The 26,744-nt window shown below is 39.2% G+C and overlaps 2 protein-coding genes across 2 annotated transcripts; one reads left to right on the top strand and one right to left on the bottom strand.

Annotated features, from left to right (window-relative positions):
- Positions 1 to 3,615: 3,615 nt before the first annotated feature.
- LOC104455933 (subtilisin-like protease SBT4.15) lies at positions 3,616 to 7,698 on the top strand. The gene is made up of 11 exons (XM_039318331.1): positions 3,616 to 3,699; positions 4,137 to 4,243; positions 4,331 to 4,428; positions 4,513 to 4,659; positions 4,774 to 4,879; positions 5,095 to 5,599; positions 5,705 to 5,805; positions 5,979 to 6,206; positions 6,396 to 6,504; positions 6,574 to 6,787; positions 6,991 to 7,698. Exons 1-11 carry the CDS (start codon positions 3,616 to 3,618, stop codon positions 7,545 to 7,547), a joined length of 2,256 nt encoding a protein of 751 aa, XP_039174265.1. The 3' UTR covers positions 7,548 to 7,698.
- A 195-nt stretch (positions 7,699 to 7,893) lies between these two features.
- On the bottom strand, positions 7,894 to 14,971 carry LOC104438270 (IQ domain-containing protein IQM3). The gene is made up of 10 exons (XM_039318328.1): positions 14,966 to 14,971; positions 12,472 to 13,031; positions 12,259 to 12,367; positions 12,053 to 12,118; positions 11,832 to 11,920; positions 10,766 to 10,853; positions 10,479 to 10,625; positions 10,293 to 10,385; positions 9,136 to 9,237; positions 7,894 to 8,831 (listed from the first exon to the last, which is right to left on the bottom strand). The coding sequence occupies exons 1-10, from the start codon at positions 14,969 to 14,971 to the stop codon at positions 8,358 to 8,360; spliced, it is 1,734 nt and encodes a 577-aa protein (XP_039174262.1). The 3' UTR covers positions 7,894 to 8,357.
- Positions 14,972 to 26,744: the final 11,773 nt, after the last annotated feature.

Genomic DNA, 26,744 nt, shown 5'->3' with positions numbered 1-26,744 from the left:
AGCAACGGCATTGCTAATCATGTCTCTATGAGGTGCTACTGAGTTGTAATCATAGAAAGTCAAGTGTACAAGTGTAAGAGTAGTACTTGTGTCATGACAGTGTGTGATCTATCATATGAAAGGAACAACATTTATCAGTTGTAACTTGCAGTGTTAATCACTAATGGATTCCTGCCTTGTTGTAGATGTTAGTCTTGAGAGTGGATGTAGGTTTAAAGATAAAGCCAAACCATTATAAAACACAATGTGCAATCTTTTATTTCTTTATTATCAGCACACTTGATTACATTAATCTGTTTATAAGCATCGCTCCTGATTATGTATTTGTTCATCAGTAGCACTCTTGCTTACATTAAATTTATTATGCTTCTAATGAAGTTTCAACTTGTTATATTCTGCAAAAGATCTTCATAGCTTCTAATTCAATCTATTCACCTCCCCTCTAAACTATATTGTTAGCGTCAATAAGAACAAGGAATCTAAGGTCATTTTTACAAAGATTAACTCTTGCCATTACCGTTGAACTTGATTCCTGAATTGATTTTCTATAGAGGATGCATAATAAATTCATTAGTGAAATTTAGGTGCCAATAGCAAGGATCACATTGAATAAATTGAAAGTTCGGAAAACAAATTGCAATCAAGCCAAAGTTTTTAGACCATTTATGTAATTATCACATTTTACAATTATGGATTGAAGACCCAATCTATTTACCACGTTGGTTTAAATCTACATTGTCGCTTAATAGTTTTTTTTAGGCTTTGTGATCCACACCAGTCGACTTGGAGAAGGTCGGAACAATTTTTTTTCATTTTTGTTTAATAGAAGAAAGTTACCCTAAAGTTAACTTTCTTGGCTTTAGACAGAAAAAGTTAAGAACAAAGAAAACGATTTCTTATAAAAGAAATACTTCAATTAATGTCGTTTCTTGATTGTCTAATTCAAGATTCAAATATAATTGTTAAATAATTAACACGAGATTATTGTTAAAAGTTTATCAATTTCATCTAAAGAAAGAATATTGACAACCCCGACCTTTACGCAAAACACTTTTGAACTGAGGTGATTTACCATCCCTATACTACCAATGGGAAAAGCTTGTTGAGAGTATTATGCTAACGGCTAAATTTAGGAACCTTTTTTAGGTCACTTTTTGACTGTTTTTTGGCACATTTCTGGCCTTCTTTCTAATTCTAACCTAACATGGTGTTATTTTCGGCCTCATTTGATTTTTGCTTAGTTCTTATGGTTATATTAGGATTCCCAAGAAAATTTTATTTTTTTCTTTTTTTATTTATGAAATTCGAGTATATCTGGAATTCAAGATTATTTTGGCCCGTTCAAGACTAAATCGGGCTTCTCATGCTAACGTCTAAGAAAGTCTTGAGAAAATTTTGAAATAGGACTGAAATACTGATCAAGCTTCATTCAAGTTGGCGTCCACTAATAAGCTCACTTACACATCTCTCATCTCTCATCTTCATTTCACTTGTAAAAGGAAATAAAAACCTCATCGCTCAAGGTGAAGCTCTTGAGAAAGCACGAATGGATGGTGGGTTGAGGTGAATTGAAGTCCCATATCAAATACGCAAATCTGAGTTAAGTGACTCAAAACCGGGTTCCGCAGTTCCTAAGGTAAGCCCTTTTTAAACTGGCTTGCCAAACTCTATAAGCTCTTAACCCATTTCATATTCTCAAGTGGGATTCCACCTATAGATCTATTTATACTTATATCTTCTCTCTTCTTCACTTTACTTTCTAAAGTTGACCCTTTTAGGATCAGTGTGCTAGACCTTATGAGCTATTGGCCCATCTTGTATACTTGAATGGGCTTTCATCAACAAATCTACTGACAACTCTATCATTTCTCATTTTGCACTTTACTTACAAACAAAGAACTCACTTTCTGCATCATTCTTGAGATGGCTTAGAAATATCTATTCTTGACACTGAGAGGATGGCGAGTATAATAACTATTTGGGTGTTTTCAAACTGAATGATGGAATACATGTTTTATTAAAAAAAATGGAACGAGAATAAAATTGCTATTTCTTCAAATCAAATATCTGATAGTGAGATTTCTTTTGTTATAAATTATGTGACGATACATTTATCTCCACAAAGGCTAAAGAACATAGATGGTACTTTTTGCCCCTGAAGTTAGGCATGTTTTTTTCCTTTTCCCAATCAATTGCTTAAACTTTAGATTTGTTAACCAAATCCTTGAACTAAAACAATTTTCTAATCAGGTTCCTTAAGCAGCAAGTCCGGCTAGTTCGAGTATCGCAACATGCCGTAGTTTCACATGGAAAAAGCTCTTTCCACCGTGGGCTGGGGCTTGTCCATGGAGGCAAAATTTTCTGTGGCAATGGCTTGTTCATGAAGGCAAATTTTATTACAACGTCGTACTCTAGCATGGTCCAATGGCCACGTTAGCTCGAATTGTTCAGCAATGTTGTTGAAGGGATTTGACTAGAAAATTATATTAAATGTTCAAGAACTTGATTAGAAAAGATGCGCATATTCAGGACCAAAACAAGAACCTTAGCAAGAAAATATCAGTGAAGTCGTCCATTTCGACATTTCCAAATGAAGACAGGAACCCAAAAAGGGTCTCCAAATCATCTTCGAAAGATGGAGAGCTCTTATTGTGGACTCGTGTCTATGGTTGTGCAACTTGTCCGATTTTACTTAGGAACCAGATCGACTACTTATGGAACAGGTTTGATTCATAATTCTAACCCTTTATAACTGGTATATGAGGGTATGTTTCGGATTCTGGATAATGAGCCACTCATCCATCTGAAAAAATAAGTTAGAATTTCTTTTATGGAGTTGAAAGAAATTGATTTATCTAATCTTAAATGAGCTTAACTTCCTTATTACATTATATTCCTACTTGTTTTGTATTGATATTTTATTTTGAGTTATTTTGTTGCTCATTGTATTGTGATTCTATTTGTATTGATTTTTCAAAAAATAAATAAATAAATAAAAACCCGTTCCCAGTAGACCCTAGAACTAGACTCCGAAACAGATCACCCTTACTCCTGGCCGTGCAACTTGAAGCCCAAGCCCATCATCGTTCACGTGGGATTCCAAGTTTCTCGCACATGGTGTGACATTAATCCAATTCAGACAGATTTTCACATAGTTCAAAAGAAGCGAAACAGCGTCAAGACAATGCGTGCCCAGGGGCTTCAGTAACCACGAATTCACAAAACGCAACCTTATCAAACCTCTGGAGAGATCACCATTAAATTTCCACGTCAATTGGGCTTTTATATTGGAACAAAACCAACTGGCATTATTCTTGTGAAGGTGATCTCCTACATGATCGCTCAGCTACACGCTCGAGAATCAATCTAGTAGTTTCAGTAACGATCCAAATTACGTGCCTCTTAATTCTCTTGTTTCGAGAGGAAAATTTCTGTGTGGTTGTGCGCGTTGGAGAGTGAATCTTTTGACCGTCCAGGGCGTGGTTTTCCGCTCGCCTTCGAGCCCGCCTTCGAGCCCGCCTTTTTCTATATAAAACCGCGAACTTGTCTAGTTTTCTTAGTCGAGCAAACAGTGAAATTTGCGCTTTTGAACAAGCTTGAAGAGTTAAAGCGAGGATGTCGAGGGTATCAGCCGCGTTCCTGTTCAAGCTCTGTCTTTTTGCCACTCTCGTCCAAGGATTGCAGGGCGATAAGAGGAAGGTAGGTTTCGATGGTTGGTGCATCCGGGGCTTGAAAATCGACTCAGAAATGTTGAAAGTCTTGTTTCATGCAATCCACTATTTGGTTTCAACTTTCATTAACATGGTTAGCGCGTTTGGTCAAAGCTAGTCACCCTTAGAAAATCAATCTCGTTGCCCCGATATGTAAATCGAACTATTATATATATGGCCTAAGCAATTAGTACCACTCACATGCATGAGGTAAGTGATCCTATTTATGATAGATTAGGTGGGCGCAACAAATATGTAATTGTAGGCCATTAGTAAGCAAGTGCCTGTGTCCAGAAAATACATATGGTCAATTGAATCAATGCCATTGGCAAATCTAAACAATAATTCATACTAGAACTTTGTTATATGCAATGTCCATATGATTGTATTTCTAGCAAATTCCTATCTGATTCATGATTTTGTTTCTTACCTGTCGAAATGCAGCCATACATTATATACATGGGAGAACTGCCGGAGGCCAGAACCAGCATCGAGGACAAACACCACAGCCTGCTCATGGCAGCAATTGGAGAGTAATGATTCTTCTCGTAGCAATTAGAATGTTTTGATTGAGTCGTCGCTGATCTTACCTAGTGTAATTTCATATTTTCCTTTTTCAGTGAGGAAATAGCAAGACAGGCCAAGATCTACAGTTATGGTAAGAGCTTTAATGGGTTTGCAGCCAGGCTCTTGCCGCATGAAGTTCAGAAATTGTCAGGTACAAAAGCAACAAAAAAAATTGCTCCTTGATTTTTAGTATTGTAGTCTTCTAGATTACTCCACTTGCTAAATTCATCTCCAGATGAAGACGCGGTTGTGTCGGTGTTTGCCAACAAAAAACGGAAGCTTCACACGACTCGATCATGGGACTTCCTAGGAATGCCAGGGACCTCAGGGAGCAGGAACTCCAAGGTTGAGAGTGACATTATCATAGGCATTCTAGACACTGGTAAGGACAAAGTTGTATCAAATGTACACTTAAACAAATTATATTGCAAGGAAGTCAATTTTTGTTTGTATTTTTTGTCTTTTGGTGATGTTTCTAAGGATTTGAATGATGCAGGCATCTATGTAAACGCCCCAAGTTTTGATGACAAGGGCTTTGGACCTGCCCCAGCCAAATGGAAAGGCAAATGTGTGAAGGGTGCCAACTTCACTGGCTGCAACAAGTGGCTTCTCTCTCTCTCTCTCTCTCTCTCTCTCTCTCTCTGTGATAACAAGTTCCTTCTTTTGTCAAAATTGAATATGTAATGTGACAGCACTTTGTTATGCACAAGATCCTCGGGATTCTACTCCTAAAGATCAATGTTTCGGGCTAAAATATGTCCCTGCAGTTTGGTTTTCCCTAGGATTTTCATGTCCTGTCCTATTGTGATATGAACAGCAAGGTGATCGGTGCAAAGTACTTCAACCTGGAGAATGCCGCGACTGGATCGGTAACCCCTGCTGATGACGACGGCCACGGGACCCACACCTCGTCCATTGCGGCAGGCGTAGCTGTGAAAGGAGCTAGCTTTTACGGCATAGCCAGGGGGACTGCAAGGGGAGGCGCCTCATCGGCCCGCATTGCCATGTACAAAGTGTGCTGGGAAAACGGCTGCTCTGACATGGATCTTTTAGCCGGTTTCGACGAGGCGATAGCAGACGGCGTGGATCTGATCTCGGTGTCAATAGGCGGGCCGTCGAAGGACTTCTTCAGCGACCCCATGGCCATCGGCTCGTTCCATGCCATGAAGCGGGGGATTCTGACTTCTTGCTCAGGAGGGAATGACGGGCCCACGGAGTACACCATCGAAAATGTTGCGCCGTGGATTATGACAGTTGCCGCAAGTAGTATTGACAGAAAGTTCCAGACAGAATTTAAGTTAGGCAATGGCGCATCCTATGATGTACACTCTCTCCCTCTCTCTCTCTCTCTCTCTCTCTCTCTCTCTCTCTCTCTCTCTCTCTCTCTCTCTCTAACATTCATAACCATATTTCCCGTTGTATGACAGGGACTTTCAATCAATACTTTTGCGCCGAAGAAGCGGATGTACCCTTTAATAAGCGGAACACTCGCTGCCGATACCAGCCACCAGAGCTATCTAAATGCAAGGTAGGAATCTTGCGCAACTCATCAAATAACCAGAACTGATCTTGCACTAAATCAAGTAACATAAGTACAAGGAAAGTGAAGGTGATTTCTTGTTTTAGTAGTCTCACCAAAGTCTCTCTATCCAATTGTACAGTCACTGGCCAGTATTTCACTGACAATCATTCTTTCGACAGTGCTTGTGAATATGGGAGTCTAAGCCAGCACAAGGTGAAGGGAAGAGTAGTATATTGTGAGGGGTACTTTGGCCAGGATGATACAATCAAACAACTGGGCGGGGTTGGACTCGCAGCCTCCGGTGATAGCTTAGCAGACGTCGACGTTGCCTTTGTCATGTCTATGCCCGGAACTACAGTTAGCAACAAGGACGGTGAAAAGATAGACCGCTATATCAACTCTACCAAGTAGGTTTTACCTGATCTGATTAGGTTATTCTTCTGCATTTCCTGCACCCACTTGGATCATTCCTAGATAAAAGTCGATGAATGCTCATGGAAGTGTGTATACTAGCAGTTTCGCAACGATAGAATTTAGTTTTTCCATATTTGGTAACAGTCTGAACTCATATTCTTCAACCGACGACCGTCATCCAGAAATCCCCAGGCTGTCATATCCAAGACTAGAACGGCCAAGATGAATGCACCGTTCATCGCAGCTTTCTCTTCCAGAGGACCCCAGCTAATCGCGCTCAACATCCTTAAGGTAGAAACCCTCTCTCTCTCTCTCTCTCTCTCTCTCTCTCTCTCTCTGAGATCTGTGCATATTGCACAGCCTGACCTTGCAGCACCCGGAATCGACATACTAGCTGCTTATTCGAAACTTCCACCAGTGACAGAGGATCCTTTAGACAAGCGACATGCCACATTTAACATATTATCAGGAACATCCATGGCTTGTCCTCACACGGTAGCAGCAGCGGCCTACGTGAAGAGCTTTCACCCAAATTGGTCACCGGCCACGATCAAGTCTGCTCTAATGACCACCGGTGAGTTTATCTCAAAAACCTTTCGAACAACCCCAACCAAAAATTACTTTTAACGGGACTCAAAGAGTTAAAACTCGCCCTTTTGGATATAAGTCTCAGATATTCAAAGAGAAGGTATTCTTGAGCGAATTTGCCATGAGGATGAGGCTTTCACTCCTTTCTGCGTTCCTAGGCTTGTCTTACTAACCAGTTCCTCCTTTCAGCCGTGCCTATGAAAATCAAGGACGAGTTTGCTGAGCTAAGTTCAGGGTCGGGCCAAATAAATCCGGTCAAGGCGGTGCATCCCGGCCTCGTGTACGATATCACCATGAGATCATACATCAGCTTCTTATGCAAGGAAGGATACAATGGCACAACCATCGCCTTGCTCACCGGCGGCAAGAAGAAATTCAATTGCTCGAGCTTCAGGCCCGCACATGGCACCGATGGCCTGAACTACCCTTCCATGCATCTCCAACTCACGGATACAAACGCTAGCATCTCTGCCGTCTTTTACCGAACCGTGACAAACGTAGGGTCTGCGAAATCGTTGTATAAGGCCAAAGTGACTGCTCCAGAGGGTGTCTCCATCCAGGTCGTCCCGGACACTCTGAAGTTCGACAAGTTGCATGAGAACCGGTCGTTCAAGGTCGTGGTAAAAGGTGGTCGGGTAAAGAAGGGAACACGCATCATGTCAGGGTCGCTCGAATGGAGCGACTCGAGACATAGGGTTAAGAGTCCGATCTTAATTTTCACCACAGACCAACCAATTATGGTATAGAGTAGATAAAATCTTGTCTTCTGATCTGGCTATGTTGTCTCAACCCCAAGGCTAATCCTGTTCTGGAGCTAGAATTCGATGCAGGTTTCCTTTTCTTCCCTTTAATTTTCCACATTAATGAATGGTTGACGCCGCAATGCGTCAGGGAGGAAAAGAAGATTCCTTTCTCTTGATCGATCCAGTGCTCTTCCTAATCCAGATCTTAAAAGGAACAGCCGCGATGATGGGAGCAGAGATGCCAAATGGAACTAATTTCTCAGGATAGACGCATTGGTAATAAAGCAGAGCGCCTACAGGCTACAGTCACAGATAAAACTTCACGATACCAGTAACACTGAATGCCCCAAAGTAAATTGGTCTTCGATGGAGATGAAATACCATATGTGCCGAGGGATATTTTCCTAACAATTCTCTAGAAGAAAATAGGACGAAATACCATATTTGCCAAGAGATATTTTCGGCCTAACAATTCTCTAGAAGAAAATAGTAGTATGCGCATCAAAGTTACAATGATTTCCGAATGAAAAACGTGTCATGTCACTTTGATCACATGATACTAAGTCTCAGGTTATAAATACGCCACCTCGCCATCAGATATCAATGTTGGAGCACTTAAAAGTTCACGATACCCATAGTGGATGAGCAGTGACTACCAGACAATTTAAACAAGTGTATTGTAATGCTCTGCGCACTTGGGAGAGGTTAGGAGCAGTAGGTAGAGAAATATTTCCATCCACAAAAACCTTCCAATACCGCAGGACGGATAATGATTATTCCGATTCAGGTAGAGGATCCACAGCCATCGCTGAATCATGCAGAGGGACATAGTCTCGAGGGGGAGAGAATGGGAACATCTCGATAGGTCGAAGGAGTAGGGGAACATCTAGGAGAGAGGTTAACGTACTCCAGTGCCTGCTGCCTTAGTTCTACTGGGTAGTCAGCAACACATCCAATTCTAGGACCGGCGCCTGTTGACCATTTGAGTGAGAGTTGATTGCCTAGTTGATACGATTTTGCTGCACTCTTGGAATTTATTCTTTCCAAGATTTTAGTCTTGGGAACCTCAGTTCTGGGGCTTTGAAGACCCCCAGACAAGGTCCTCTTGTAATTGATTTTTTCTTGAGGGATGGTGGATTCTGTTGACTCGCTACATACGTTCTCCATCTCTTCTTTTGGAATTTCAGGTTGGGAAAGTTCTGGGGTTCCTGAAGTTTCAACCAATCTTCCCCTTGCACTCGGTTTGTTATCTTCGTATGATTCAGAATCTTCACTGGCCTTACGTATCTGGAACATGTAACAAACCATCAGAGAGAGTTACACCAACTGGGATTACTAGGTGTCAAATATAAAAGAGGGAAAGAAGAGCAATTAGAATGCTTTCCAAAGGCATTAGGTGTGCAAAGACCAGCCAATTCTGAATTGGGCTGTATACTATATTGAAATCATGAGACAGTCCATGACTTTCACCGGATGCTTCACCTCTCTGAAAGAGTTGAATTCTGTGGATTTCAATATTGTCCAAAAGAAGAAAAACAAACCTTTCGCATTTAGACAGACAATTTTCAGTGGAACAAAGGAGAACAACTACCTCAACTTCATCCAGGTTGACTCCATTTTCCTTCAGAAAGGATATGAAGTTGTCGAGTCTATCTTCAGTTGGTCGGTAATGTCCACTATAAGCAGAGATGGACTTGGAAAAACAAAACAAGCCAGTGTCAGGCACCATAAAAATCAACACAGATGTCATGCCAGCTTTAGCAGTCATTATGTTGATGGTAAGACTGCATAAAAAGCTAAAGCTTGAGAGCTGATAATTTATCAAGAAAACAATGAATGAAATTAATGCTCTATCCTGAACTGTCTTGACTTGCCCAGAGTCAGTTCACACCGACAAATAACTCCAGACTAGCCAAGACTCTTGACATTTAAAAAGATCATTAATGCTTTCCAGCACACCAAAGAAAGCATGAGAAACTTTCAGATAGATAAATATCAAGTCCCTAACCAACAATTCCTTTTAAAAATAAATGCGTGTCCCATTGTTGATTCGGTTTTTGCTTTGCCATCCAGTAGCAGGATGCATTATAAGGGTACAGGTAATAGGAGGTGATTCTTCTTTAGGAAATATTGGAGAAGAAGCTGCATGCAGGATCATTTAAGGAAAGACGACATGATGGCTCAAAGATCTATTTGTAGATTTTACGTTAACATAACTATCATGTGAAGCTTAGTTGTTATAGAGGATGAGATAGGTCTACTGAACATGCTTCTCAGGCAGCTTTGGACAATATAGTTTGACAATGCCAACAGTTCAGCAAAATACTTGTATATCGCATAGCAGTTTTTAATTGGCTCTCAATGACCTTCACCTTGTTGCATATCTCGGTAAATGGAACAACAAGAAACCATTTCTAGACATTAAAGCAGAGAGAGTATGTATAACAAGAGCTACCATAAGGCATGACATGTCATTTTCAATCTCTTTTTCAACGGCGCTCTGCGACTAATTCATAAGAGCTAACAACATCTATATGCAGTTAAACTCAAATAAGGAGATATTTATTTTAAATTTCTGTGAATGATCCAATGAAAATAACAGGGAAAAAAAGAAAAACTTGCATCTAGGACATGGAATGTAAAAAGGGAGATTGTAATTGGAACTAAAACTAGAAAAGTGCATATCAAAATTTTAGAAGAATGTAAAGAAAAAAAAATTAAAAAAACACAACAAAATGCGCACTGTACCTTAAGTACTCCATGCTCTGCTGCTATCCTTCCAGCCGCTATAGTGACTCCTCCAGCCAGAAAGCTGGAATGATGAAATACTCCTTTCTTTTTCTAAACAATTCAGGGGATCAGCTTCTCATGACACAAACGTCAGCAATCAAAATGAAATCAGAGGTTTGCGTCTTTATAATAATATCAGCTTACCTCGCCAGCATATAACCTTTTTGAAGGACTCATCACAAATATCCATTTAGCATCTTCTGAACCTTTCTTTGTATGAAGAAGTTCGCCAGTTTGTTTATGGACGATCTTCCCGTTGATGACAACATATTCATAGTGTTCTCTCTCTTGCTGATTTCAGTGAGGAAAAAGAAGGAAAGGGAGAAAGCAAGCAAGCGTTAGTCATGGTTGAAGAGACAAAAGAAATACTAATACTCCATTGCAAGACCAGTCAATCAATAAGAGAATGGCTACTAAATAGAGATACACACAGGTCCAAGGTACTTAATGCCCTGCTGTCGGAGTTTTGATCTCGGGCACTCTTTAAGATCAAGCTCTTTGCCATCTCCAATGTCCAACCTGGAAAATTCAAACAGAGAAACTTCAGAACACATCCATTCTACTTAGCCTATGTTTGGGAAGTTAGGGAAAATGAGAGGAATGGAAAATCGGGTGCAAATTTTTTAGATTTCTGTGAGAGGGGTACGGAGGACAAAGTATTTCATTCTTCACCCCACTCCCAAACATTGATGGCTATGATAGATTGCACCACAAAAACACAAAGGAGAAACAAACCACAGCATAATACCCAATCATTGGTACGATCAACTTCTATGACAACTACAGTCCTCATAATTTCTTAGGGAATGGAAATTGAGCAATTAGTGAACCAGCCTTGATATCATGAGAGTCCCACATTAAGCATGCATGATCATATGGCTGAGATGAACTTCATACAAGAAAATTTTCTTATAAAGGGATTGCCCATTCAGTGACTCAGCATCTCTTCAGTATCACCTCTGAAGAGTTTTTTTTTTACCAGAAGTAGATCCCAAGTGACCTTGCACCGTCATCCTTCACTAGGAGTTACTCAAGAAACATAGCATCATCGAAGCATGTTGGTCTCTCGCATAAGTCCAAAACTACTACACTCCAGACTAGTATCTCTGAATCATCACGAGGGGGGAGAAAAACCCCCTTAGATTCCTAAGTCTGTTCAACATGTTAATTCAATCACTAACATAGAGAGTAAAGACCTACTTAATTATAAACCAGACAAGAAGCCTTGACTCGAAATGACCAAAAATCCAAAAGCAAATAACAAAAAATATGTTCAGTGTTGATATATTTTGATGAAACAGAAGAGAGAGAGAAACTGCCATCCGGTCCACGGACAGAGGCTCAGCTGAGTCAAGTTCAAATAATATCTTAGAAAATCAAGCTCTGTTTGCAGTAAACTCCGAGCAAAACCAAGCTGGAAGCTTCTGCCATCGAGAAAATTGCTTCCACATATTTATAAGAACCTCCCATTCTTAGCCTGATGAACTTTTTACTAACCAGTAAAAGAACGGTTGTCCTGAATCCGCTTTGCACCATTCTTTATAGTACAGGTGCAGGCTATGGCCGTAGCGATGCCGGGGATCAATCTACACAATCCAGAAGATGATACGTGCATATTGAATATCAAGATACAAACTTTATCTCAACCTTCGAGTTGTCAGGCCACTTTTAAGTGATGTAAATTTCAAACAAAGAAAACTGAGAAGGCGGTGAATTACAGCTTCAATCCAATGCTGAAAAGCCAGTATTTGTGCTTTAGCGTCTTTGGACAAACCCTTTCCCACCTGTCCAAGAAAGTCAAAAACTGTGTTAACAGAGACAAATTTGGCATTAGGTAAACAGTCCCCTGTACGTCCGATTTCGCGGCGCCGACAGAGAAATCCAAACGAATTGTTCTGGACATGGACGAGGAAAAATTATTAACCTTGGAAGCAATCAGGCCGACACGAGACCACCTCGAAGCGGCACTTTCAGGGAAATTGAAAAACGAAATGGTACTGCGATTCAATCTCGCGAAATCCAGTGCTTGCCACCTACAAAAAAGTTTATTTTACAGCCATCGTTTCATGAAGGTTCGAGACCAAGAAGGAGGAGGAGGGAAAAGCCGACGAATGGCACGAAATTCCGGTGGGCCTACCACAGTTCCTCGGCCACGACGGCGGAGTCCGCCAACCTCCGCCGCGTGCGGTAGCTCCGGTACACCTTCTGCACCTTCACCGCGGCGCTCGACTCCGGGGGCGCGCTCCCCGGCGAGCGGAGCACGTTCCATCCCGCCTCAGCTCCCGGCTCCTCCAGGCCGCCGACGACCGCCGCCGCCACCTTCTGCTCCCCTCCCGCGGCCACAGGCGAATCGCCGGGACAGCCGCCGGCCGGAGCGCCAGCACGCGGCGGCGGCCCGAGGATCAACTCCCCGCCGCCGCCGCGAGCGGCGGAGAGCTCGCCGTCCGCGCCGGCATTGCCCGGCGACTCGGGGGCGCTGGCGATGGAGACGTCGGTGGTGGAGCCGCCGCCGGAGGCCGGGGAGTCCGGGGTCCGAGGTCGGGAGGGGAGGGAGGGAGGCCCGCGGTGAGGGAGCGAGGGAAGAGGAGCTTGTCCCGGAATTCGAAGTCCAGCGGCGATCGGAGGGCGTCGAACTCCATCGGCGACCGCGGGGAACGCAAGGGGGGAGGGGGGGGAATGAGGTCGCCGAAACAAACCCTAAGGGTGATCGTCGCCGGAGAAAAGCTCCAGCAGGATCGAGCGCTCGAGCTGGAGATAGAGTAGAGAGATAGAGTAGAGAGAGAGAGGGATATGGAGAGGAGTTAAGTAGGAGGAGGAGGAGCAGGTGGGCGCTGCTGATGCTGAGTGGTGGTGACTGGCGGTGGTGGGCCGAGTGCTTTCCCGGCAAACTGAACGGTCAACGGCACTGGGAAAATCCCAAGACAACGGTTGTTAAACTTCGTCCTCAGATTTTTAATTTATATTAATATTTGGTGTCGTCGTATTCTAAAAATTACTCCGAATGTTTATCGATAATGATAAATTAAAAATATGAGTGTTACATTACATATTAAATTTATTAAAATTTATGGATTATTTTGCATAAAATTAAGAATTAATGAATGACATTACATGTTAATTTAAAATCCGGAGATTATTTATTTTTATTATTTCACATACTTTTCTCTGCGTGAGAAAATAAAGTCTGAAAGGAGCCATAGAAAAAGAAAAAAGAAAAGGAAAAGTGGTGAAAAGAGGAAGATGAAGAGGAAGCAGGCTACGACCGACCATGGACTTTGAGTGCGCGTGTGGATCACGTGGGGATTGAACCGGGTTCGATCCTTTGTGTCGGGGGTTCTGTCCACCACACACAGATGAATAAGCCGAGCGAACCGGGCTGTTCTTTTGCATGGTGCTTTGCTCTCTCGTCACGACAGTTACCACGTTGTGATCACGGTCTTAAGTCCATGACGCACCCACATTTGAGTGCGCACACCAAGCCCCAATTGATGTCTTGATGCAACACTTTAAGTTGGAAATCTCTTTCGACCAAAAAAAGAAAGTTGGAAATCTGAATTTTGACTTTATGAAAAAAATTGTAGGAGATTTCGTTAAAGTATATACGACCATTTGATTATCGTAAGTAAATGATAAAATCGATGGTATCGACCGTTTGAAAGTCGAAATCGTAGCTAAATATCGTAGTGTGATTAGAGGGTGGCTTTTGACTTTTGAGCCTTAAGCCAAACCGCACTGAATTTCCCTCTTGATATAAAAATATAATGCTTTTAACCCAAAGGTGTTAAAAATGATGCTTGTTCTTTTATTTTAGTTAAGTTTGCATAAGGATGATATTTATATTTTATAACGTATTAATGAGAAGCGTAGTTCGAGAAATTTCTTCCAATCTAATATGGAGGTAAATACTATGCATATGGTCAACTTTCAACGCTTATTGGATTCATCGAACATGTCATTAAAATTTGGAATTGATTATTTCGATACGGCTGTTAATACGACATATAAATCTCACTCGACACGTACATAACGCATTGTCTAGCGTGTCATCTTAAGCTTAAACGAATTCTTATCTAAAATAAGCCGACACATTTTTATACATGAATTTTAGGGATGCCAGGCTTAAATTGACTTTTTTGTGACCCGTTTAAGACGTACATAGGCACATTTAGTTATAAATTGTCAACATGCCATTTATGTTAATCTAACATGTTTAGATGTGATTATACACGTTTGGACATCTTTGTCGTACATGCTTATACATGAGAGTTCGTATGTCGAACATGTCGATGGTGTCGTGTCATGTAATTAACTTAAACATAAGTAGCGTGTTAAAGTTACGAAATTATATTTTTTTTTAAAATGGCGTTCGGATTAGATCTATAAAAATAGTAAGAAGATTTTGATACGGGAGGACGAGAAGTACGAGGCCCCACCTCATGAAAAAAGGCAGATGGGAAAGAAAGAAAGGCCCCGCGTCTTTATCAAATGTCAGAACCACCATCAGCAGCACCAGCTGTGCCTTCCATCTCTATAGCAATAAGACAAACTCGAGAAGAGATGCTTTATCCCCCGGTTGTCTCACTCTCTCACAAAGTCAAGGTCACGTTCTCTTCTTTCCATTGGTGATTTACCTTCATTATGGAAATTTGCACTTTTCAAAATCATTGTGTTAATTGTGGGTAGTATGTTATCACGTTTTGTGTCTGTTCAATCGAATTACGTTTTGTATCTATTCAATTGAATTTTCTCGAACCCATCATAAAGCTCAGAAAAGCCTCATAGATTGTAAGTTTAAAAATTCGATATCGTCTTTATAGTTGTACAATTTTTCAACATCATAAATCTGTTTTTGAATGGATCAAGTGTATTGTTCTTTTTCAAAAATTGAATTCGCAGCTATCGATGTAAAGTCATCTATGAATTGTCTTAGCATCATACGCAATCCCTGACGTGCCTCCACGGAGTTGACTCATCCATACATCTCCGTCTATGCTGTAAAGAAGTGATTTTCGAAATCCACACCTGCCCCTCTTAAAATAACTAGAAATGGACCCATGACTATTCCCTCGCTCCACAAGTGCCACCACAGGATTTCTTTCGTCGCATGCTTTCAACTAGTATCATCTCATTATTTTACCATATATCTGAAATATAATCAAGACCATGCGTTCTTGCGAATTGCGTCATCGCCCTTTAAAACCATCCATCTAGAAAGGTCAATTTTGATGTTCATCGATTTCTCTATGTGTTTTTTCACTTCCATGGGATTTCTTCGAAGTATGGTAGCTTTAGAATGATTTCATTGCTTTAACTTTCCCACCAAAAGCTTATTTTGGCAGCGCTTACTTCCAAGTGGTCACTTATCGCAAGGATTCTTTATCGCCTTAAGTTTGAAAGGTACATCAACATATGTTGAAAATATAGAGATTATAAAAAAGATTAATATCAAGGAAAATTTATAAATTGATACGCTTACAATAAATTTATTCTAAACTAATTTTTTTATCATAAAAAATCCTCAAATTAGTATAACTGTGAAAAATTTACCCTTGATTAGTTTCCATTAAATTTTATCATTGAATTACTGAGTTGAATAACATGTAACAATTGATAAACATACTAGTTTGGAATTTTACCCTCCATTTATCATAAGCATACTAGTTTTTATTTTTCTTAGGATTAACCTAATTAAATGGAAACTAATAGAAAGTAAATTTTTAATAAATATAATTTTGAGTTTTTGGTGGTCAAAAAATTAATTTGAGATAAATTTGTCACACACACACACACACACACACACACACACACACACACACACACACACACATATATATATATATATATATATATATATTAATTTAGAGTTTTATGTGGTATAAACCCTTATGAAAATCTTATTGATACAACATAAAATTTGGAAATAATTGAAATACTTATATTCGTGCATCTTGTAAATAGCTATGACTTTTTGCCTTTGTTTTCAATATTCACTTTGCATGGTGTAGCTGATTTTCTTTTATGAAGTTTGACACCTGAAAATGAGCCATAGGCAGTAACTTGTAGTTTTGATTTTCTCGTGTATTTTTATTTTTAAATATTTAAAACATTTACTTGTGGAAAATTTAAAATTCACTCAAGTTTTTTCTCGCGACCATCTTTTTGTTATCTTTTGGTTGGTGAGTATATCTATACGCGTTGTCTCTTGTACGGGCCAATAAAGACATAATCAAGATGGTTGCTTCCTACCCCAACCACCCCCCTCAAAAATAATAAACACTAGAGGTTAAATTGGCTGCTGAGGCTAAAAAAAGAAAAAAAAAACAAAATGGAGCAATTACATAGGGGTTCGATGTTAAAGTGCTTATCATAAATACATAAAATTATAATACTACCGGTACCTTAACCAGCCCATACTTATATTAATGCTTCCCTAAATTAGATGTGTGCAAAATAGATCGCCTGAATCAGATTTGGACCGAACTAACTGGTTGGGTCTGATTATCAACTCCTAAAAGTTGAACCAGTATCTAGGCAATCTGGTTAAACCAAACCAACTAAATATATTCTTGTTTTAATTTCTTTAGAAAAAAATAAAAGTGACTTGTTTATTTTTCTTTTCATAATGTAAGGCATCAAGTAGTAAACAAATAAAATAAAATGGATGACCGGTTCTATTGGACCCGACCGGAACCAGTTCTCGGTCCTAGGGCCAACTAGTCTGGTCTCCGATTCTCAATTTTGGGAATCGGATCGAAAATCGATCGGCTTACCCTAGATAAGAAACCAAGCTATTAACACATATCCAAGATAACCTCGAACTTCTTGCAAAGAACGAGTAATAAGGGACGTGCTCTAATTGCTCAAAACCTTGTATTTTATGGTAATTTCATTCTTAACTGGAGACGTATTTTAGGAGGGATCTCTCGATAGGCACGAAATTACCAACAAAAAAAAAAAAAATTGCTGTGACAAAAACGCAAAATGTGCATATTGCGTGGAAGAATGCATGACGAGATTCGACCTGTACTATAGATAAAGAAACTATCTTGTTGCTGTTTACATGGGTTAGTGCGGTAAATAAAGTTGTAGGGCTTTCTGTCTCGGAAAGCTAGATATTCCGAATCCAGAAGGGTAATTTATTTTTCCCCCTTTTTTGGCCTTTCGGTACTCCTTCCAACATTAAGAGACAGCTTTCATAAGATTAGATCCTAAGTTCCCTCTCGCGATGACGATGCATATATTTTGTCTTCCGACCAAGTTGGCTTATTAGGCAGAAGAAACGGATGAGACAAATGCCCTGTAGAAATCAGACAAGAGGTTGGCTGACATACGTTGATTCCTCACTTACAAAATTGTGATTACTTACCTCTGATTTCGTAAGCGTCTCATATAATACTCGATTGCCCCGACCATTAGAAACCCGTCGTGTCGTTTGTTCACTATTGTAACTTTAGATTAATTGGTTCTCTAGAATCGACCAGCACCTAACTTTTGCTTGTCGACGATTACATTAAAAAAAAAAATTCCTGCCACCCCGCTCAAGATTAATAATTACCGAGAGAGTGGATAAGAACAGACTGTTCCCGCTCGAGATTAACGGTTACCGAGAGAGCGGATGAGATTAGACTGTTCACGCATAGTTTTTCTTCTCAGAACTGAGGCGTGCTCTCATTTTCTCTTTTTTTAATCTTTTCAGTGCCTTGAACGACGGGGACAAACGAAGACTGCCGTGACATGCACTTTTGAAACATAAGATTGACCCAATATTAAGCCATGATTATCACCATCTCCCTCACTGTCGATAGTCAAGTCAAGTGGCCTATGCAAAATGAAAATGAATTCCCTCAAAGTGAGCACCGGTCTATCATCACATCACCATGCCATCACGTCGCAAAGAGGGGAAACTATGTAGGGCAGACGGCTCCACACGACTATCTTTTTGGTGTGAAAAGTCTAGCCACCTTTTGGACGATAATATAGGACAGGTGATTAGATTAAGGTGATGATGATATATTTATATAGTTGCATGAGATCCATGAGAGGGTTATTTTAATAGCCCCGTGTAAAAGGCGTGGATACGTTACTGCAAGGAGACAACTTGGGGCAACTAGAGAGTTCTTTACAGTCAAAAAGGGAGGGGAAAAGAGGAATAAGTATTGTCATACTCCGTGTCACGTGGGTTGGAAAATTTCGAGCACTGCTGTCAACCCACCTTCCAGGTAATCTCGTGAAGAATTTTCACCATCGTGGTTCATAAATCAATTCCGTCTCACATAATATCAAAGTCGGTGCTATTCATTTTGCGTCTATGTGTGATCAAAATTTCACGTGAATTTATAGTGTCAAAATTTTACATGCTTCTCATAATCTAGCTTGCACATGAGGGGGAGTACTAAAATATCATCTCACATTGCTTGAAATGCTCTTTATATTCATGCGATCTCTTCACCTAATAATTTAAATTTTTGAATTTGACTTTCTAATAAATTGATCAATATTGATTTTTGCATCCCAAACATTGTTCACTTTAGTGGCAGATAACGGTGCGAGCACGTGAACCAGAACAAACCAATTCATTAGGCGATTCTCACAATAACTCATCCGATCTCAATTCCTAAAATTTGGAACCGGTAATGATTGATCCGATTACCGATTCTAGATGCCCGAATCACTCAGACCTGACCAATATTTTTTTATTTCTTTTTTATTGCCAAAAGGTCAGAGAAGAGAACAAAAACAACATTCATTGACATCCTCACGTTTTGCAAGTGTGTTCCATTCCCTACGAGAATTCAAAAATAACGTTCTTTTTTTATCACTTTCCATTCCTTACAAGGAAATAGGGAAAAGCAGAAAGAAAGCACGCTGGTTCTTAAACCTACTTGAAACCCCGACTAGATCAGTTGGTCCAGTTCCTAGATTAGGTAGGCCAAATTCACAAATTAAGAACCAACCTTTTTAGTCCAGTTCTCAATTCTTGGATGGGAATCAATCTTTTTAGAACCAATCACCCATAATTGTTTAGTTCATTGTCTTTGGTTTACCTAATGACTATAAATAAAGCAGCGCATAATTCACATAAATGGCCTCCTCCATTCGTTGTATACAGCATTTCACGAGGCAGAGGCGTTTAGGACAAAAGGAAAAAAAAATATGGCAGAGACGTTTCACTAAAAAAATCACAGTAAGTACGGGCATGCAATGGACAAATGATGTTTAGTTTAGACATTGATTGCTAGAATTTAAATAATTTAGTAACCAAGCTTCTGGCTGTCTTTATCTTATTTTTATTTTATTTTTCTTTCGAACCCTCATTCATTTATATTATTACCAAGCATGACCAGAATGAGTCAAAGTCCGCATGCACGTGTTTCATATCAACTCTAGTAGGCCTTCCCTGTTTTTTTCTTCTTTCCTTCTCCACCAGAAATAATTTCGTATTTAACACTTCATTGACTGTTGACTTAAAAGAAGAAGAAGAAGTTGACTTTATTATATTAGTAGGCAAAAAAGAAGAAAATATGTAGTAATAATGCACTCTTAATAGCATTTATGTTTTTTCTTCAAATAATTAGGGAGCACCGCAGTAATTAGCTGGCTATTCGACGGGGAATTAGCATGGTAACCTAAAATCGTGCCCCTCGCTTAAGCCCGAGTTTTGTTGCCCAGGAATCGGACCTTCAACCAATGGTTCTTGAGCTGAAAATATGAGAACGTCCTCACCTTGCTCCAGGGTGGGTAATAGCATTTTTGTTCACAAAAATTAACGCAGCTAATTATTTCAAGCCATCTTTTTTAAGAAAATATTTTAAAATCACTTATTTTCCACAAAACAAATGAAGTTAAGTGATTATTTAGCTCTATGGAGCCCTTTTAAAGAGTCGCCATGACATTCAAGTCTCCCTAGGCCCATTCCTATCCATTTGACGTGGTCCGCTGAGAAGCCCTCTTTTCCCTTCCCTTTTGGTCTCTTGAGATGATGAAGTGAAATCCTATCCACTCGTTTTTGGTGTTTCCAAAATTAGAATCTTTGAAAGTGTAATTCTCAAAATTATCAAAATGATTTCTAACATTTTGCGCAATCTTTTATTATTTTTTGAATTAATATATCACATATAATTAGAATCAAAATTAAGTTGCATACGACCGGCAACTTATTTCAATTGAGTCTTGTTAAACAAGTGCCTCCTTCCGAGCACATATTGAGTATACTTAATAGTGATGTGTTTTGATTTTCATTGTGTCGATTACACATAAGACAAGGGAGCCAATGCACTAATTTAGATTATTTTGAGAATTGTCGGTACCTAATTTTTGTTTGACAAATCATCCACTAACCATACGATAAAAAAATTTCTACTAGTAATGTCCATAGTCAAAGTCATGATTATCATTACCAATGCTTTTTGAAACACGAGGTTTGACACTGGATTAAGCCACGATTATCATCACCTTCATCACTGTCCATAGTCAACTCGAGTGGCCAGTGCAAAATCGAAACGAATTTTCTCCAAAGTGAGCATCGGTCTGTCATCACCTGGCCATCACCTTGCAAAGAGGGGAAACTACGCAGGGTGGACGGCTCCACATGACTTTCTTTTTGGTACGAAAAGTCTAGCCACCTTTTGGACGATACTTATAGGACAGGTGATTAGAGAAAGGTGATGATGATATATCTATAAAGTTGCATGAGATTCAACGAGGGGGTATTTTAATAGCCCTTCTAAAAGGTGTGAATATGTTACTGCAAGGAGACAACTTAGGGCAACTAGAGGGTTCTTTATAGTTGAAAAGGGAGGGGGCAAAGAAGAATTAGTATTGTAATACTCCTTGTCGAGCAAATCGGGAAATTCCAACTATTGTTGTCGACCCACCTTCCGAGAAACCTCGCGATGGACCTATGCCTCGTGATTCATGAATTGTTCACTGTGGTAGTGAATATTATGTTGTTAGGAGGGGTGTGAGCACGAGAACTAAACCCTCCTGACTAGTTCTAAACAGTTCCCATGGAAACCGATCCCATTCCTAAAATTTCAATTTGTTGATAACTGGTTAAGTTCCCAATTCCAGGCATAGACTGAACCACTCAAATCGGATCGATGGTTTTTTTCTTCTTTTTTATTGCCAAAAGGCCAGAGAAGAGGAAAAAAAAAAAAAAACAACATTTATAGGCACTTTTGCACTCTGCAAGAGTGTTCCATTCCCTGCAAGAGCTCAAAAATAACATTATTTTCCAATCCCTCGTCCGGTTCCATTCCCTGCCAAGGATTAGGGGAAAAAAAAGGAAAAAAAGAAAGGGTTAATACCTTAAAAAAACCCCAAACTGGTACACCTGTGACAAATTTATCCCAAACTATTTTTTTGACCACCAAAAACCCCAAACTGGTACATATATGGTAGATCTACCTCCGTTAGCTTCCGTTCGATTTTTCCGTTAATTTTGCTGACGTGATTGCTGACGTGGCAAGTCATGTGAAAATTCATAAGTTTAATATCATTAAAAACCCCAAACTGGTATATTTATGACAAATTTACCCAAAACTAGTATATTTATAACAAATTTACCCCAAACTGGTATATTTATGACAAATTTACCCCAAGCTGATATATTTATGACAAATTTATATTTTTACGACAAATTTACTCTAATTAATTTTTCCGATCATAAAAAACCTAAATTGGTACACGTGCGGCACATTTACCATCTTTCAATTTTCCCAAATTTGACTAAGTTGTGATGTACAATCAATTTTATTTTCCGGATTACTCTAACATTGCCTCGATATCATTAATACTTAATTTTTTTTTTATTGGAATCATTATTAGAGAATATTCAAAGACTACAAAATGTGCACTTCATTCTTGTGCCGAGAGGATGCCCATTAACTAAAAGATGGACAGATCACTTGTGCACATATACAAAAGAAGTGCACATATTGTGATTGCTTCACTCGTTTTTGGTTTGTGACAAACTTGGCTTTATGTTTATATGTCTCAGCCCCACATGGTTTACTACTTGTTCGCAATCTGTTTGTACGCTTACATATCACTCTTACTTTGCTGGTCTTTATTAGCGTTACGTAGTCTTTCATAAGTGTCAAAATTTTAACATGGAACTTGCATGTGAATGGTATGAGTGACTCGTACATCACATGCTTGTTAAAATACCGGAACCAAAATCACTTATGTTTGTCGCTAATTTCAGGTGTGCTTTGAGTGTGATTCTTTTGTATATGTGCGCAAGCGATCTATCCATCTTTTAGTTAATGGGCATCTTCCCGGCACAAGAATAAAGTGCACATTTGGTAGCCTTTGAATAGTTTTCTAATAATGATTCTAATAAAAAAAATCAAGTATTAATGATATGAAGGCAATGTTAGAGTAATCCGGAAAATAAAATTGATTGGACATCACAACTCGATCAAATTTGGGAAAATTGAAAGAGGGTAAATGTGCCGCACATGTACCAATTTAGGTTTTTTATGATCGAAAAAATTAATTTAGAGTAAATTTGTCGTAAATATATCAGCTTGGGGAAAATTTTTCATAAATATATCAGTTTTGGGTAAATTTGTCATAAATATACCAGTTTGGGGTTTTTAATGGTATTAAACTTATGAATTTCCACATGACTTGTCACGTCAGCAACCACGTCAGCAAAATTAACGGAAAAATCGAACGGAAGCTAATGGAAGGTAGATCTGTCACATATGTACCAGTTTGGGGTTTTTGGTGGTCAAAAAAATAGTTTGGAGTAAATTTGTCACAGGTGTACCAGTTTAGGGTTTTTTAAAGTATTAACCCAAAAAGAAATCAATCCAGTTCTTGGACCCATCCGAGCATTGATCCGATCTAGCTCTAGTTGTAGGACCAGGTGGACCAATTCCCAAATCCACAAACTAGAACCGATCTTACTAGTCCAATTCCTAATTTCAACGAGAATCAATCCACCTTAAACCGATCATTCTTATTTGGTAGGTTCAACGTCATTAGGTAAATAAAGCAGCGCGTAATTGACATAAATGGCCTCCTCCATAATATATAGCATTTCATAAGGCAGAGACGTTTCACTAAAATTTCACAATAAATACGGGCATGCAATAGACAAATGATGTTTCGTTAGACATTGATAGCTGGAATTAAAATAATTTAGTAACGAAGCTTCCAGCTGTCTTTATTTTTTTATTATTTCGAACCCAAATTCACTTATATTATTGCCAAGCATGAGCGAAATGAGTCAAAGCCTGCATGCACGTGTTTCATATCAATCCTAATAGGTCTTCCCTGTTTATGTTCCTTCTCCACCAAAAAATAATTTCGTATTTAGGATTTGATTAGCTGTTGACCTGAAAGCAAAAGAAGTTGACTTTATCATATTAGAGAAAAAAGAGGAAGAAAATATGTAGTAATAATGCACCCTTAATAGCATTTATGTTTTTTTAATAATTGGGAAGCACGACAGTAATTAGCTGACTATTCGAATGGAAATTAGCACAATAATTTACTTAAGTCCGAGTTTTGCTGCGCAATAATCAGACCTACAACCATCGGTTCCTGATTCAAGAATATAAGAACTTCCTAGCGTTGCTCTGGAGTGGGTTATAGCATTTTTGTTGCTATATCCAGTAAAGAATATTAAATATTTTTAGGGTAAGAAAGGGGTGACTTAAGTGGTTGTTTAGTTTGAATTTACAGTTAAAATATGGCAGATAAAAAAGAAGTTGTTTAGTTCTATCTAGCCCTTTTGAAAAGTCGTCAGCACATTCAAAGTCTTTCTAACATTTTGCGCAATCGTTATCATTTTCTGAATTAATATATCATATATAATTAAAAATGAAATTAAGTTGCATGAAACCGACAACTTATTTCAATCGGGTCTTGTTAAACAAGTAACTCCCTCTGGGCACTTGTTAAGTGTACTTAATAAGGGATGTCTTGACTTTCATTATATTGATAACGAGGGAGCTAATGCATTGGATCCTTCAATGGGCATTTAATAAGTGTTCTCAAGGCATCTGTTAATAAAAATTTTTCTTAATACGTTGATTTGTTAATCTCTCGTGAGTTTAACAAAAAGTAAAGGTAAAATAATAATGATAATTTGAAACTCACTTAAAACATATAGCCTATGCTAAATAATTCTTGTTTATGTTCTTTTGTTTCTAGGAGTAGATTTGAAACAAAAATGCGTTTGATAAAATTTTTATTCCCGCTTTTTTTATTCTTAGAAGTGGATTTGTCGTAATCCCCATATAAATAAAGGAGAGTTTTCAGTTGTAGATGAGAGTTTTTGGTTGTAAGTAGACGATTATGATGAATGAAAATACATGAGATTTTCCCCAAGATTGAATGATTATCTTTTATATATATATATATTTAAAAAATGATTTTAAGTAGGAATTGAAATTTTGCTATATATAGTGGATTTAGTAATTTTATAGTTTATTTAGTTTATTATTTACGTATCTCTTTTCAATATATATTTGAAAAGTTTTCCTCTGATTGCTTAGTTTTCAGTTGTAGATGAGAGTTTTCGGTTGTAAGCAAACAATTATGATAAATGAAAATACATGAGATTTTCCTTTGATTGAATGATTATCTTTAGAGAGTGGATAATTCTTTATTTGATCTCTTTTATATTTGAAAAGTGGCTTACCATTTGATGGTGAGTTAAGAAGCACTTTATCCCCAGCTAATGATTTTTCCTTGTGAAAGTATCATGTAATGAATCCATCTAATTCAAAACTTTGTAGATGACGAGAAAATTTTGATTAGTAAATGAAGATTTTGCAAATTGTAGCGTGGGATTAATTTCCGCCTTACTTTTGAATTTATAAAGCAAATAGAAATATGTTATTTTCATTGAACAGAAAATTTAATAATCAAACGTGTCTGAAATACGTTCAAATCGTGATTGCCGCGGGAACATCACGCTACTGAGAACCTCAAGATCCGCAAAACGAAAGGAGACTTTCGGCCCATGAAGCAAAACAATGGCCCAAGTAGGCCCAAATTCATATTCTCTTTGGCAATGACGAAAACTCCGCGACGCCATATAAAGGCCCGTCCTTTTACCGAGGGCTGTCAAAAAAGCCCGGCCCGAACAGATCCGACCCGAAATTTCGGGTCTTTTGGGTCGGGTCTGTCTCTTTCTGGTAACAGTTACAATGGGTGGGTATTGTTCCGGATCAATGTTATGTTCAGGTAAAAGTTTTACCCACGGCTCAGATTACTTGCGGCCCGCGAATCAGTCTCCACGACTCGATTCGACGCTGCATGAATCTTTTTGAGTGTTTGTGTTGGCGATTGTGTCCATGTCTGTGCTATGTTTCTTTGCAGTGTACCAAGATCTAAGTTTCACGGTTTAACCTAGTTCGCACGACCACAGCCGATAGTCGCCTCTGATCGCCATTGATGCTCGCCTATGGTGGACGCTGGCGAAGCTCGCACAACCCCTGCCTCTGCCAATGCTCACCCAGATTTGTTCTTCTTTGTTTTTTCCTTTTTTCCTTTCACTTCAAAGTTACTTTATAAAATATACACCAAAATAAGTTATCCAAATGCTATTATTTTCACAAGATACTTAAAGAAATGGCTTTGCATTTTCCTAAAGTTGAACGAAACGCACCCAGTGTGCACGGTAGAAACTTTGTGCTGACAACGAGGGTATCGCACTTGTAGACTAAACCCGATCGCATCAAGCTAGATTAGTTCTATAACCACTGGCCTTTTCCTCGCTGGAGTCACCACGGAGACCACAGTGCAGGATCTCATGTTGGACAGGGGGTGGGGAACTTTAATTCCTAGTCAAGTATCGAGACTCAATCTCAGAAAAGTCGGTGGATGAATCGTCTAATCTCTACATCAAGTAATGCGACATATAAAATGAGAATTTCCGGCTCGATCAACTGGTTATTGGTTTCTGGTGTTCTAAAACATGGACTGCTGGTGGACGAATGAAGATTTGAAGTGGATTGGATTAAAATGGCCGTCTATCTTCTTCTTTAGTTGGAGCCGAAGCTGATGATGGTAGGATCGAACTTCTTATGTTGGAGATGAAGGGTAAGGACATGATTGAGCTTCCGTGCCTTCTGGTGGGGGTGCTGCAGCTCCAGTCGCTGCTAGCGACAGTGGCGGTGCACCTGCTGCGCCGGGGGCTTCAGAGCCGAAGAAAGCGGAAAAGGTGGAGGTGAAAGGAGAGTCTGGATGAGCCAATTCGATCTTAGCATTGGCAGTTTTTAGTTCAGTTGGTTGAAACCCTTATCTCGAGGGCTTTGGCAAATTTTCACGTCGGCTAGCAACGCTTACGCCGTTGCACCTTTGCTTTATCGCTCTTTATCAGTTCGTTTTCGTTCTTTCGCTTCGCAGGACTCGGGTTTCGGTCCCTTCAATTGAGGAATAGCAAGCTTC

The sequence above is a fragment of the Eucalyptus grandis genome, chromosome 1 (assembly GCF_016545825.1).
Source record: "Eucalyptus grandis isolate ANBG69807.140 chromosome 1, ASM1654582v1, whole genome shotgun sequence".
In the NCBI taxonomy this organism is placed as follows: Eukaryota; Viridiplantae; Streptophyta; class Magnoliopsida; order Myrtales; family Myrtaceae; genus Eucalyptus; species Eucalyptus grandis.
Note: the sequence above shows the minus strand (reverse complement) of the source record. Positions and strands in the feature narration are given on the sequence as shown.